Source organism: Camponotus floridanus, unplaced genomic scaffold (assembly GCF_003227725.1).
Source record: "Camponotus floridanus strain SB8 unplaced genomic scaffold, Cflo_v7.5 scaffold3, whole genome shotgun sequence".
Taxonomy (NCBI): domain Eukaryota; kingdom Metazoa; phylum Arthropoda; class Insecta; order Hymenoptera; family Formicidae; genus Camponotus; species Camponotus floridanus.
Window position 1 is genome coordinate 3,874,936 of NW_020229436.1, and position 16,054 is coordinate 3,890,989.

Sequence of the window (16,054 nt, forward strand, 5' to 3'; positions counted from 1 at the left end):
CGGCTTCGTGCCGACGGTTTGATTCGATTAACAACTCGCACAGAAATAATTTCATGCCGCGTTACACACCTTCATTAACCCGGAATCTCGCCCCAGAATTTCACGAGATTTCACGCTGCCGGATGCGTTCATTGCGACGATATTTCTGACACACCAGCTAGTGGCCTCTCCTTTTCCGCGACACGTCGGATGCCGCATCATCTCTCGAATCGCGCGCGCGTGCCTCGGAATATCTTTACCTCTTTTCGTTATAAGCTTATGCAAAAGTAGGCATAAATATAGACGAGCTCAATTGTTACTTAAACTCCGATATTTAAAAACCATAACGAGTCTTCTCCATTATATTAAAATAATAAAATAGATTGTGCAACCATATTTTTTTCATCAAACTTACATTTATGCATAACGGAGGAGAATACGAATATTAAACTAGATATGTACAAAGTGTCATTAGTTACAAACTCTTTATCTGCAGATTGCATTTACTTCCGATACATTTAGACGATTCGTCACGTTCTCCTGAGAGAAGCGACGCGCTCAGCAGAAAAAAATCACCATCGTAGTTTAACGAGGCATCGATGATTAACGAAACGATATCGATGATCGGAAAACGAGACACCCGACACAGAAACGCGTCCTTAAGAGCGACACTGGGTGGAAAAGATGACGCATTTCTCGCACGAAAGGACAACGGATCAAGAAAAAGCATTTTACGCGTCATCAAGTGTCGCCCAGGATCATCGGCCGGCCAACTAGACACAAAAGTGCTCGGCGAAGAGTAAGAGCGAATCGGGAAGAGAAAGGGAGAGAGGAAGCTGCTGCAAAGAAGGCGAAGAAAATCGCCGGGCGAGAAGAAAGCAGAAGAGACGAAAGAAATGGCCGCCGGTAAGTGGAAGCGGAATATGAGCGAATTAAGCACTCGCAGCAATGCACAATGCACGATTATTGAGGGCAAAAGGAAGCGAAGGAGAGCGAAGCGGTAACACACGCCTTCACGTATTAACAGCAGGGACTCGCGCCCAGAAATTAAAACTTCTCTTTTGCTTCTCGCGTCAAAGAGCATTCGCGCGAGTAACGCTTTGTGGCCGCGCGCGGTCGATATCTGTCATCCAGTACGCGCTCAGCTGTTCCGTTAGCTCTCACACGCCGCGTGGTTAAACGCCACTCTGCTTGACTCTCCTTAGACCCACATATAGTCCCAGTTCACGCACAAATGTAGCACAAATTTTTAATTGCCCCGCCGGCGATCGAGTTGCGTCGATTCTCGCACGGTCTGACTTGACTCGCCTGTTTCCACTGGAACGCACTCTTAGAGCGCGACACGACGTAGCCATAGTACGTGTTTGCACTTGTTTTTTTTATGAAATGACGATACTTTTTTAATGCTATCAAGAAGATATTATTGCACAGTTTTCGCGGTATTTCAGAAGGAAGCGATGACGATAGTAATTAGATTTGTTAAATGATTAATTGCTGCATTAATTCTTATTCAATTATAGTATAATCTAAGTAATTTCTATCAAGTTAATTCTTTTTATTATTTCTGTAAATTGTAGCCACGCAACAAGTTATTGATTAGTTTCGAAAAAAGTTCTGGCATCTCATTATCAAGTCCTTTTTTTATATTATTCATCAAAAATTCCGGAAAGCTTTCGCAAGCGTCAATCTTATTACACATAATTCTACATATATAATTTTGCTATGTATAATATGTCTTATGCAAATATACAATTCCTGCCCTAGCGCATAATTCATTATCATATATTTGCCTCTTGTTATCGGTAATTGCCGGCGAACGTTAGCATCCATCAGACACACATCAGACATATGACAGGATTAGCAACGTGTGGGAGATACGTAATATATCAACGATATCGCGATGAAGCGAAAATTAATAGTTATACATGGCATAAACGATTTAGAATGAAATTATTATCCAAGGTAAAATAATTGATATATTTATAATCAATTATTTCAAAAATTTCTAAGCGCATTAAAGGCTTAAAAAAATCTTTAGGTCAATTATCCTTATCTATAATACTGTTAAAATGTTTCAAATTTTATTTTTCACAAGTTTTTAGAAAAAATATATAGTAAAAATATTTCTCAAAATTTATTAAAACAAAATTTCTCTCATAGAATTAAAATTCTCTCGCGAAAAAAATTAAACTCTTTATCACGATTCTCTTAATATTGCGCATTTTTCTACATTGCGTTTAAATCGTTCTTCTAAAGAGCTCTTAACATTCGGTGCATTCATGAAGACGCAATAAGCTTATTCGGGTTACGTGACCCCGCATCAATCCGCCTGCATCTTTGAATCGCTAGAGATGCAGTCGTCTTTTTCAGGAAGCGTGGCAAAATGGAAGGCAAAAGAGATCTGTCAATTTCAGGTGAACATTTTTCAATTTCGATTTTCGCCAGAAATAACTTGTATTGTCTTTTTTTTTTTGATAAATATATTTTTCGCGACGTAAGCAATATTGCAATATTATCATAAGTAATGCGCATATTTTTTAAAAGTATAGATTACATTTGTTAGTCTTCATTATCTAAAAGATTCTCAATGATTTGCATAAAATTGGTTATTATATCTTCTCATATTAATTATATACAAGTGTCTAAAATTTATTAATATTTTTGTATTCTCGTATAACCATTTGTTCGAGACGTAATTACTTGATTAAGGTTTCTACAGCTCATTTGTATGTCAAAAGATTGATTACAATGTCAGCAATGTGCGTATTGACTTAACGAACACGCCTTGCTACATTTCAGAGCTAAATGGCATAATAAATTGAAAGCTAAATTTAAATTTAATTTACGTTGTGAAATTATTAGCCAACCAAGTTAAAATAATTTATGTATTTATAATCATTTATTTCTTTATCATTTATTTCAAAAATTTTCTTCGATAGTCATAAAGATTAAATGTTGAATTATACCAAAAGTTAAATCTAATTCCAATTTTCGTAATAAATTTGATCAAATAAGAATAAATGATATATTTATGTGAGATTTCCTTCTATGATAGACAAAACTGATTAAAAGGTGGAACTGAAATTAAAGCTTAATTAAATTAAAGCTTAATTAAACTAAAGCTTAAAGCTTAATTAAACTTTTGCCAGTGCAATAGAGAAGTTTTCAGAACAACGCAGAAAAATTGATTACAAATATTGCTCTAAATTAAAAGGTTGTAAGAACGTTTAAGCTTTCTTAACACAGTAATATCACGCGAAATGAAAAAAAAATAGAAAAATTTGTAATCAAATATCATTTCCATAGGTCACTAGAGAATTAATGAAATGGAGAAGGAAAGAGACAGTCATGACTCGTTTGCCGCGCTATGATATTTACCGTAAGCATGCAGTATGACGCAGAATTATGTCACATCTCTATGGAGCAGCTTGAATACTATGGGAATACACACACATGCCAGATACATAATATGCACGATACGCGTCCATGAGCATGAGCAATCAACAAAATGGACCATTTGCAGTAAGCGATTAATGGGTGATAAATGATAAATATTGAGAATATAATATTTTTATTCTCTCGCTAACTGTATTTGTGTTGTATCATAAGAAATAAAATCGCATTAGTAGAAAATGATTAATAAAAGATTTTTTGAAATACAAAAAAAAGAATATATCTTAACATTCTTATACATTCATTCTCAAAATTGACGAAGAAGACTCGCGACAGATTCATGAAATTGAAGAAATATTCGAGCATGTGAAAATCCAATGCATGGAAAATGAAAATCCCGTATGCTCGCTTATTTTATCATGGCAAGCATCCACGAAAATTGTATCTTCTATATCTCGGTAAAAGCTCGAGTATCACATGGGATATGGACCACTCCTGTCGCGATATATTTCGTTTCTCTCCGGGAATATATAATTTCGCTTCGATATACACAGTGTGAGCGTCGAGAGAGCAAAAGACAATTTCACAAATGGATCTTTTTTTATCCGAAGGCTCAAGCGGTGGTCTTTGTAACTGAAAATTCATCGCATCTCGCAAAAATCTGCGAAAACATGAAAGCACATATTGAGCAAAATCGCCGGTTATCACTCGAGGATTTTAGTTTCTTGTAAGAGAAAGTTGCGGGCAATATATAACACGCTAAATTGAACTCTGTTTCTAACTTTCCACGGACAGAACTTTAAAAAGAGTACAATTGTTTCTTGCAAAATAATTTTATATCGCGATGTATTTTTTATTAGGATTTTTATAAAAACTTTAACTTCGTAAAACTTTAACATTAGTAAATATTCTAATAAATCGTTATTATTTTAAAGAACTATTTTGTTACTATTTAAGAAATATTTTCTGAAACATTTACTTCAAAGAAATAAAATGTGCTTTGCTCGATCCATTTTATTTCTTGCAACTGTTTCCTAAATTTATATCTATAATGCATCATAATCAATCTTGAAAGTTTTTCACGATATTTCCAGTGAGATAATTTACGCTTAATGTGCAAGTGGTCGAAAAAATTTTCCGGCGCAATTAAAACTAAAAGAGGCGAGAAAAAGTTACAGCGCAACCGTGCGTATCTACACGTGACATTTATTCGGAATAGCCCGGAATTGTGAAGTTATATAAAGGAAATAAACACGATTTTAGTTCTTCATCCATAAAGGAGTTGCAGACTATATTTAATACATTAAATTTATAAATTAATCGCGAATGTAACGCGATACATTTCCAGAAAATTGTAAAACCGCGCTTTATCCCGATGTTTTTTGCATCTTTTATTTTCTATCGCTCACGGCAAAACGCAAGTAGCGTAGCTTTGATGTTGAAATTACTTTGAGGAGGAACGTAATTCGATTTTAATCTTAGAATATGAAGGAAAAGCCTCGTGTGGAAAATTAGTAATGTAGATTTCTAATTATGTAGTTTATCATTTATGCCGCAGCTTTTTAATACGCCTCTATTTTATTAACTCAGAACTCTTTAATGGCACAAAACACTCATAGACTTTATTTCGTTAGACACGAATAGATATTATTTGATCAATGGGAAAAAATAATTTTATAAAAATCTATTTAACGAGTATGTACAAGAATTGAAGAGAGCAAAAATAAATTAGAGATTAAAACAGAGCGTTTAATTTGGATCTAGTACATGTAATAGTACATGCAGTAGTGTTTAATTTATTGTCAAACTTTCATCGGCTGTTTCGATGTTTTCGCACATTTGCAAACTGGGTTGCACTGGTCACATCGTTAGTATCACGTTGAAGCACTCATACTAATAAAGCTATCACTCCATTTTTTTTATGAAACGTGAGATGTATTTTAACGAGTTGAATATCCATGTATACTAACGGATAGTGAAAATTTATTATATTCGCGTCGGCGATTCGATATACAATAATTATTGCCATTGACTATCTTTTTTTCTCTTTTCCTCAGTCAATACATGCTATGGGAATTGTCGAGGATGGAATTAAAAGAATTCCACGGATTCTCTGAGTTGAAGAAAAATAGCTTGTTTATACTTCGTATATCTTCGGTAAATCGCAAGATCTATGATTCGCGGGAAATCCGTCTGAAAAATGACTATTTGGGTTACCCAATTTTGCGGGGCTTAGATAAGAGAGATAATCTTAATGTTCCAGTTAAATTGCTCAGTCGTAAAAATTTTCCGGATGGTTAGGAATAAAATCCTTTTCGTATAGCACATGCAATTATCCGCATTAATGTTATCTAAACGATATTACGTAGGTAACGTTTGCTATTAACATCGAGAGAGAGTATTTTAGATAAAATATGATATATTTTGATTTAGGAGTTGCGTAAAAGTTTGTGACAGAAGTTAACCATAAATATGTCATTTATTACATATATGTTCACCCTATATTACACAATATATATTTGGAAATATATCTTCCTCGTAGCACTTTACAATATTTCGTAAATAGAATAAATCACGCTGGCGTTTCTTTGCGATGCGAATTTATTCGCGCGCGAGTAGGGAAATTTTCGTGGCTTCCCGCAAAAGTGAACGAACTTATAGACCGTGAGAGGCAATGGTGCGCGGATTATCGCTCCTGCATTAACCATTCTACTCGTCCCATTCCTCGCGGGACATTAGATCCGTTCTGGAACGCTAAACTTGGATATAGGCCAAGATTACACGAAGGAAGAAGCGAATATTAGCATGTTCTTGCATTTTGTAATGTATATAAATCTGCGTTGTAGATGTTAATTATTATCTCATGGGCATTTATAGCGACGAATGTGAATATTTTTTTCGATACTACAATTATTATTATTAAATAATTTTTTTATATTAAATAATCGCATCGATATCGATTTTGCATTTTCTTAAATAATTAAAAAAAAATAATTAAAAGATGACATGTTCAAATGAATTATTATTTATTTTATTAATTATTAATTATATTTAATTTAAATAGAAGAATATAATTATATTTAAAATGTCTCGAAAAATATGTAAAATAAGAACAAAATGTTATTTTTTTATGTTTTCTTCTTTCTATATCACAAATTAAATAGGATATTTTTTTAGATAAATTTTAATAAAATGTTCTATAGTTCAATATTGCACAAAATAATTTTATTAACATTAAACTGTGTCTGCACAAGTCTTGTCTGTTGCCTTAACTGCGCACGTAATGCTTGTAGATTTAATGCAAAGCAAAAGGCTCATATAATTCGATTTCACGCTTAGAATAGTATGAATAAGATATGCATATGATTTTGAGGTCAGTTATGTTTATGGTTATCCATTTATATCATATTATTATATTTATTCCGATATTTCTAAAAGAAAAATTATGTTAATCTTTAACTTAAAGCAAATAATAAATATACAAAATTCATAATATATATTTTAAAAATAATATTTATTCGGTAATTAAAATTTTTTTTATAATGCAATATTAAATTATATTAAGACAATAAATTAATACTTAATAATATATTTAAAAAAATAAGAAAAAATAATTTTAAAAAATTAAAAAATTTGCATAATCTTACTTATATCCCGAAAAAATAAAGGTTTTTAAAAATGTATAGTGATTTATAAAATGTATTAATATTCTTATTAAGGATAATTTTACATTCTTTTACATAAGACACAAAGAAAAATTAACTCGTAGAAAACATTGTAAACATTAAAACTAAATGCACCAGACGCTGAAAATACTGCATAATTTTGCTCTATTCAGCGAGAAGTAGTTGCTAAAATATTTCTTCCGCTTGAAATGTATTTCGATGCAATAAAACGAAATGTTGTAGAAATATTCTTATTGTTTTCATTTAGTTTTTAGTAAATTTGAAATTAACTTTTTTAACAAGAAAATTTAAAATTTAAAATAACAAAAACAATAAAAAATTTAATTAATTTTAATTAAACTTAAGAATATACAGCTTTAACAAAGAGATATTTAAAATTTTTCATGATAAATAAAAACTATTAATAATTTTAACTAATTTCGAGAATTTATATACTTTAAGGATTAACAGTTATTTATAAATAATAGCCAGCAATCATAAATTTTCATTTAAAATTGATTTCAAATTCGTCAAAGAATTTATAACCGAAAAAACACTCATAGTTTTAGAGCGCAGATTAAAAGATAAAAGAGATGAAAAATTACTTACAAAACAAAGCATAAACTGTACAACAGTTTTACAATCGCGTTGCCATTTGTATCTCGACGAGAGAGAAAACATCGCGTTATGATTTGTACCGAGGAAAAATTTAACTAGGTTTATCGCGATGTGCAACGTGATAATAAACCACCCACTATTTTTCTCGCAACGCCTGCACGACCAATGGGATCATGCAAACAATATCGGTTTACGAGCGAGAAGTTATGGCGATAATTATCGGACTTTGTGCATTCGCGACCAGACACGCCGATGATTAACGAACACTTCGCACGTTCCATTTGCCTCATCAACGCGTGGAAACGCTTTACAGTGTAACCACGGTGACGAGTAATCGTCGCACGGGGAGTGTCGTCCCCGACTCGATCGTGAGTTCTCCGCAAATATTTGACGCCGTAACATGAGGCGTCCAAGCGGCGCGAAATTGCGGATTTGCGCCCGGGAACCGCCCGCCATAAAGTCGATCTTGTATCATAAGCCGTGAGAAAAATTCTCAAGTGAGACATTTATCTCAAAAATTTGGCGATTTAAAATATTAATATGATGAAACGAAGAAGAGATTCCTCTCATAAATCATAATTTTAAATCATCGACTTTGTAATTCAACGAATAAATGTCCTTAACGTTTACGAGATATGCTTGCAAGTCCGTCATAATAATTGTTTATATAATTTCGTAAATATAATTATAAAAAATATATAGGAAATATTAAAAATTATAATTCAGAGGACGTCAGATCAAAGTTTGTTAATATTTGATATGCAAATAAGATTGTTCAAAGCATATATATGCATAAAAATATCTTTGATGCTTGATAAAAAAATCTGCATATATAAGTATGCGTTAAGCTCTCAATATGCACTGAGAATTTGATAAAAGATCGCCCAACAATTATCCTATCATATATTATATTTAATAAAAGTAATATATATTATGCACAATATCCCGAGTTTTACAGAAAATATTTCATTTTTTCCCCACTCATATGAAGCATGTTATTTTATATACAATTAATGTGTCGTTTATAAATATTCGAGCTTTGTAAAGGATAAGAAAACAATGCAAGAAAGTGTCACATCTAGCTTGAAAACAAGACATAATAACGCGTGCATTGATGTCACTGTTTGCATAAGGAACGCAAGGAAAATGTGAAGAAAACCAGAACAGCGCGTCCCATACGCTGCATACCTTTCGCAAAGTGGTACTCAGGTTCCTGTTGTAGCGACTATCCTTTAAATTTTAAATAAAACCTCGGACTTGCATGCACGAGAACTCACTGTTCAGACAGGTCGACAATGAATTCCCATTGCCGCGGGTGAACCTCGCCAGCAAGTCAGCCTCGAGGCAACGGATGTATTCCCACAGAATTACCCAGTTTCGAGTCGCCGGAATAATATTTGGAGACCCGCGGGGATAAAATATTCGTTTCTCAAAAGTCGGAATAAATTTTACGAGGGAGAAGGACTAGTGAGGGATCTGAGGAGAAAGAGGGAATAGGGATTACAATGACAGGCGTGACGAAGGGTGGCTAGGAGCGGTGAGAAAGAATTCCCTCAGGTTTATGTTTCGACAGGACGTTCATGGAACATTGAGAAGAGTAGAAGGTAAAAGATCACTAGGATTTTAATGTCAACTTTTTCGAGCTAATGCATATTTTCTGTACGCAATAAAAATATTTTTTTAGACATTTAACCGCGCGAGAAAATAATACAAATCGTGTGAACTTTTCATAGATGTTTTGCATACGTTTTATCGAGCAATATAAATTCATGTGATATAACTCTGCTTTGAAATGTATTGTAAGAAAAAATTATATTATGTAAATTATATTATGTAAATATAAAAAATATAAATAAATAAGTATATATCTAAAATATGAATAAATAAATATATATATATATATATATGTATGTAGATAAATATCCGTGCTTTCTTACATAGATATATTCGCGATATTTTTTAAATAAATACTTCCAAAATATATAAAAATATTTTGGTTACGTTTTCTCTTATTAATTTCGTACGATTTGGTAATTTCTATGCTTAGCAGCAAACAGTTTATTGTCAAATAAGCAACCCATTCGATCCGAATCCCGATGAATATCCGCGCATGAAAGCAACCCGCACAAGACCGAAGATATTGAACACCTTCCATCTATAGCTATTGAAATTGCGAACTATTGCACAGCGATAGTTTATATGACGGCAACCATCGGAAAGTCGCAAAAAGATGGGAATTTTTGTTGATCGAGGTTTTATGGATTCTTCGGAAGCCACATAGTCGCGACCTCGGAAAATAGGTTCTTAAACAAAGGTCGGAAGAATGTCTTCTATACCTTCGAAATTCCATTTACCCGCCGTAATACTGAGAAAAATGCGAGAAAAGTGATATCGATGTTGATAACAGTCAGCCATTCTTTGATGCCGCAGAGAATGTTGTATTCTTTAGGTGTTCTTTAGATCTCTTTTATTTGTTTCTCTGTCACAAATTGAATTCAACCCCAATTTTTACCAATTTGAGAAACACGAAGCATGAGATGTCATTTGTAAAGTGTGATACAAGTAAATAGAATTAATCTCGTAATGCTCGTGGTTAGACTGCAGTAATTACTGGGCTGGTCAAATTAGCTTGTGTAATGATTCGGATTAGATTCTGTAACGAAGTGATTAATGTAATCGTAATTTTGCATCAATATATTTAATTAAATATTCTATATTATTTATATATTACTTATATTATTTATATATTATTTATATTTAATTAATTGATTGATAAATTTCAGAGTCTTTTTAATCATAAAGTTAATTCTCTAGTGGCCATTAAAAATGCGTTGAATTAATTTTTCTACGGAAATAAAAAAAATAATAAATTGGTACAGATTTTTATATAATAATAAAAAATAAAATTAATCCGATTTAAGTAACGTCGACAAAGTTTAAAATCAGCTTGGGAAATCACAAACATCGTAAATTTTTATGCATGTAAGAGATAATGCACTATATATGTGTGTAAAATTGTATTAATTATTTCAATCATAAAAAATTTATGTCATATTTAGAAAAAGAATTAAAATATTCTATTAATTTTATAAGAAAAAAAGCAAAATCTCTCTCAATAATGGAAATTCAGTAACGAATTCTCTGAATAATATAACGCACTTTAAAAGAGTCAATAGTGTGAATCTTTTATACGTTAAGATTGTAACCTTCAATATATTATAGCAACCCGATAAAGCCCATAGATTCTATCTGTCGAGGGTCAAACCGTATCTTGGCAGTTCACTGAATGGTTGATTCTGATTTGTGAGTTTGAGGTTTTGGGGCTAATAAGCTCAGAGACAACAGTAATCGGTTACAGTAGTCCGGGTCGATGATAAAGCAGACTCGGCTTCCATCTTAAACTTGACAGGCGGTGATCGATTGGTTTGCATCGCTGTTCGACAAGAGGCGGATAAAAGCATCACTTGCAAACATAAATGAGGAACAACTCTATTCAAATTTAATCTCATGTTTTGCAAATGTACCACATGTTCAAATGCAACAAGATTTCTACTGTTCTTTGTTATTTTAAATAAGAAATATATTTTTGTCCAAGGCGTTATTCAGAGGCAACAAAAATTATTCAATATATTTTTGTAAATTTATCATTCCTTCTTAAAAATATGTTACTAAGATTACAGCTTTCTTTTATATCGAGCTTCTAGATTTCACGCGTTTAGGATGCTCGCGAAGATGAACGAGCGACGGAAGAAATTCGATGAATCATATCGCGCAACTTCTTCACAATACCTCGCCAGCAAAATTGACTTTTGATGCGATCGATCGGCGATCCTGACAAACTGCTCAAGACGTGAAATTTAAAAACGAATTTTTATTATACGTTTTCATGCATTTTTTACATGACTTATGCATACATCTATCAGATTACCTGTATCTGAATTATATCATAGAATAGCAATCTTAATCACGTATTTGCAATTTTTCAAAACGCAAATATCAAAAACTTTCTTGTTTACACATTTTAATTTTATCCTGTATAGTTAATTTAATTCGTTATTTTTTTATCACATTTATGCACATTAATTAATTCATATAAAAACATTAGAGATGTTATATGTGAGTCTGCACGTTTTCTATCACCTGTTTCAAGGAGCAAAAAAACGAACAAACGAGTTAAATCTTAACGAATTTAATAAATATGCGATTTATCACACTCCTATGAATTACGGTTTAACGTAACACACGTAGGCTTATACGCGACAAGCGGCGAATTAGATCGCGACGGCAGTTCACAAATTAATCATTCCCAAAAGCGGCATTCATGAATAATCATGCCATGCGTTTAAAGACGAGCGGTCTTGAATACGTCACCGACCACTTTCAGTCGGTGAGACGACGCCGAACATGCCAGATCCAATTACCGCCGCGACGTAATTAACATCTTTGATGATGTTCGGCATTACCGGTGCACGCTCGATCAGATCTCCGTGCGTGCATGAGCGCGAGGAAACCCTTTCCCGACCCTTTCCCGAAATTTAATTAGTCACGCGACATGATTGCCGAGGACGGAATAATCAAAGCGCGTCTTGCAATCGCGTGACTTCAATAGCGGGGACACATCCGTCGCGGATTTCCGGGCGGTTGTTCCAATCCCATGTTCAGATAAACTTGGAGAATGCGCGTGATGCATTTCCCGAATTATACCCTAGACGCAGTCCTCCACTGAGCTAACACAGTGAGACCCAATTGTACCTAAACAACAGTCTGAATTTGATAAACGTGACTCAGCTATCTCCTTTTAGATTATGATTTCATATGTGATGTAGATTCAACTCGAACCACATTTCCATTTCCCGTCTATCAGCTCTATCAGGAATTGACTTTAAGGATCATATCTCTCTACGTGCAAATTTTAACCGATATTTTCAAGTAATGGCATCCTGTATATTTATGTTTGCTTTACGCGAATATTCTTCGTGACATATAAATATATTCATGTAAATATATATCATATAATTATAAAATATATTTTAAAAGTTGAAATGTAGTATTGTATAAATAATATATGCGTTTTCTTCTCTCTCCGCGTATTAAAACGGTTGTTATACATCAATATTGTAGTTACAAATCGAAGTTATTTAAGACATCGTAAAATCGTTACCTTTAGGAACGGAAACAGCTGATTACGATTTAAAGATATGAGAAACAAAATGTTATCCATATAAATATGTATTCCTTTGCTCTCCGAATCCCAAGATAACTTCAGTAACTTTTACAACATTTTGAAATAATATTCTGAAAATATTTCTTCGTCTGTTCTACATTTATTAAAAATAAATAGCAACAATTTCAATGAAATAATTCGAAAATATTGAATTAATAAACGTAACATAAAAAAATCTATAAAAATTATTACGTAATAAAAATTGTACTCCAATTCGAATTTCCGATCGACCAGACGAATTATTCGGTTCGTTATTCGTTTTCATTCAAGCGAAAGAAAGAGTTATCTCACGGTTGACTGAGGTTTTTAAAAAAGAAAGAGAAAAAATGAAGGTGAGAAAACAGTAAGTGAGACGAAAAAAAAGATAGGATGCTGGAACCTCGTCAAGATTTAACGAATTTATTTAGGTCTGACTAATTGGATTGCTTTAAATCCTATTACGTTCGCGTCTATCGGAATTCACGTGCCCCACTTTATCTCTGTAAACGCGTATCAGCTACCAATATCCTATTTGCACACGTAAGTGTTTATTAACCCTTTGCATACGAATGACATCTATGTGGTAGCATTGGGTAGTAGTAGTATTGGGCAAGATTTTATAGTTTTATATAAAATAAGATAAAAAAAGAGAATAAAATTCTTTTTATATCTAACCATAAAAATATTGCAAATAATGAATTATTCTTAATTATTTAATCTGATGCCATCGTAGAAATTTAAAACGTATGGTGTCTTATACTATCAAGATTAAGATATTATAAAGTTTAGTTTTAGTTCGAAATTTGCATATGCAAACAACAGCGAAACTAGGTACTATTAAACTTCCGTTATATATTTCATTTTATACGATATTTATTCAGTAATGTCATACTTTCAACATTTTTAAATCTGCATAGTTTATAAACAATTTTTTTTGTTTGGTGTCTATAGAAAAAATCAGATATACTCAAATTTACAATTAATTCATATAGTTCAGAAATTCGTAAAAAAAAAAGTTCTGATATTCGCAAAAAGATCATTCTTAAGACGAATTTATTATATTATTGTATACTTTGATAAAATATTATAAATCTTTTCGATCTTTCATAAAAACTAAGATATAATTCGTTGATTCTAAAAAAAATCTTAACGAAGCGCTCTATAACTTGATTGAAAATGTACCTCCAACTACACACTTCTATATCAAAGATTAAAAATAAAATCTCGAAAATGTAAGAGTATAATATTTAAAAATAAAAATATCGATACTTTTTTTTTTATTCACGAACAAAATTCGTAGATGTAGAGCAATTTATGAATCGTTTTGCTTTTAAATTCTTTTCTATCCCATCTCAACATACCACCTGTACCTCACGTGTACCTTCACGTTGCTCAGAAATAACCATGGTAAAAGTCGCAAAGACGAAATGGGAAAACGCCGCGGGGAGAAACTTTCCCGCGAGAGATAACTTCGTTTTGCAGCCAGCTGAATACACATTTAAGTTTTGAAACATGCGAAAAGCCATTTTGAACGTTTGGACGGCAAAGACTAATCCGCAGCGGTACGAATTATCAGCAGGTTAATTGCGAGGTAGTTAAAGGGAGCCTCGGTGCTGATGTACCGCGACCTAAAATTGAATTATGTCATCTCCGCGTGAATATGCATGAGATTTCCTTCAGGCGCCTTCTGGAAGTGGCTCGGCAAAAAAACTCTTGAACAGATGGAAATTTACGATTCGTGGGACAGCCGAGAAGAAAAATGCGAAAAACACAAATTACTCGTCGCGATTTAATCGAAGACATTTCTTCCCTCCGAATTTCTATCAACGGCGTGTTATTTTACACCGATTCTTATAATTTCTAATTAAGCAGATTATTTTAGACAGAAATTTTATATCCGTTATTATAAATTTTCACCTTAAAATCCATTCTTAAAATCGATTCTCGAGATCTTGTTTTGGAACGCAAGAAGTAATATTATTTCTCCTTTAGTTTTCTGTGGTATGAGTTTAATTGATGTACTAATTAACGAAATTGACCGCACTTTATTTCGGAGCGCAATTGCTTCGATTGAAAGTAAAAGTTTAAGAGGCACTTTTTCGCTTTTTGCCTCAAATCTCTCTTGATTTACGATAATGTAAAGAACTTCACAATGAAAATTGATCTATAACAAGGATAGTTATTGATTCTATAATAACATTCATAATCAATTCACTGGCAGCTTAAAATCGATCGGAATCGACGGATATAAAAAGACCAGTAGTAATATACTTTTGGGCGGTTTTCCTTTTTGACTTTGACTAGTGAAACTTTTTATCGCGATCGATTTCTTCAAGAGAGAAGACCCGCAACGGCTGATTGCCAAGCAACTTTCAATCGTTCCGAAGTTGAAAAAGTAGTGATGAAAGAAACTTTCAAAAGATCCATGACGAAGCCGACTGACAATCGTGAAACTAAAGTCGTGAAAATATTCGGTTTTTCTGTATTTATAAGAAAATAAATAAAACAGAACAAAAGAAGAAAAAGAATAAGATATAAGAATAAACAAAATAAGCGAATTATAATTTATTATTAAAGAAAATATGACTAAAAAATTAAATTTGCCTTATCCTCTCCATAATTCTCTATTGCTTATCTACTCTTAATTTGTAACAATTTTGTAACTTCAGTTACTTTTGTAGCATAATTACTGAAAAAGTGCCACGTAAATATTTAAATTATCATAAAATTGAAAAACTTTGGTCATATTTAAATTTCTCATTAACGCTAATTAATAGTTTTACATTAAAAGTTTAATTTATACTGTAAAACCGATAAAAAAGTTTGCCCCGAAACTTTTGCCCCTCCTAAAAACAATATTCACAGTTTCATCTCAAAATGATTGACTTGCTAAAATGCAAAAAAATGCAAGAGAAAGACTGGCGAGAGGAGGTTTCTCGAGAGAGATTCAATGGTACTAAAATTACGAAAATCTTATAATCGTAGACGAAGCTTCGAGTCATGATGAGACGCGCGCGTCAACAGGCGACAGGAATCTTTTCTCTTTTTATTCTCGTACTTCCTAACACAATTAACTGCAGCTACCTGAAATCGAATTAGTTCGGATGCCGCTTAATTTCGCTGATTTAGCTGTACATTGATAGGTACTACAATTATCCGAGCACAAACCTGGCGCGGCGACCGACTTTTTACAGGT

The 16,054-nt window shown here is 32.7% G+C and overlaps 2 protein-coding genes across 5 annotated transcripts in view; one reads left to right on the forward strand and one right to left on the reverse strand.

Moving 5' to 3' along the window:
* Nucleotides 1–16,054, reverse strand: part of LOC105251396 (midasin) — an 89,982-nt gene that overhangs the window by 52,290 nt on the left and 21,638 nt on the right. The gene's annotated exons all lie outside the window — the stretch shown is intronic.
* The window catches only part of LOC105251377, a 42,977-nt gene that overhangs the window by 17,806 nt on the left and 9,117 nt on the right, over nt 1–16,054 (forward strand). For 2 of the 4 annotated variants that reach the window (XM_025410115.1, XM_025410116.1), the window contains exon 2: nt 476–885. The exons of 1 other annotated variant lie outside the window; for it this stretch is intronic. In XM_025410115.1, coding sequence (XP_025265900.1) covers nt 876–885 — 10 coding nt within the window. In that variant the 5' untranslated portion in view covers nt 476–875. The remainder of the gene's footprint in view (nt 1–475; nt 886–16,054) is intronic. One more of the 4 variants, XM_011258166.2, reaches the window with a different exon arrangement.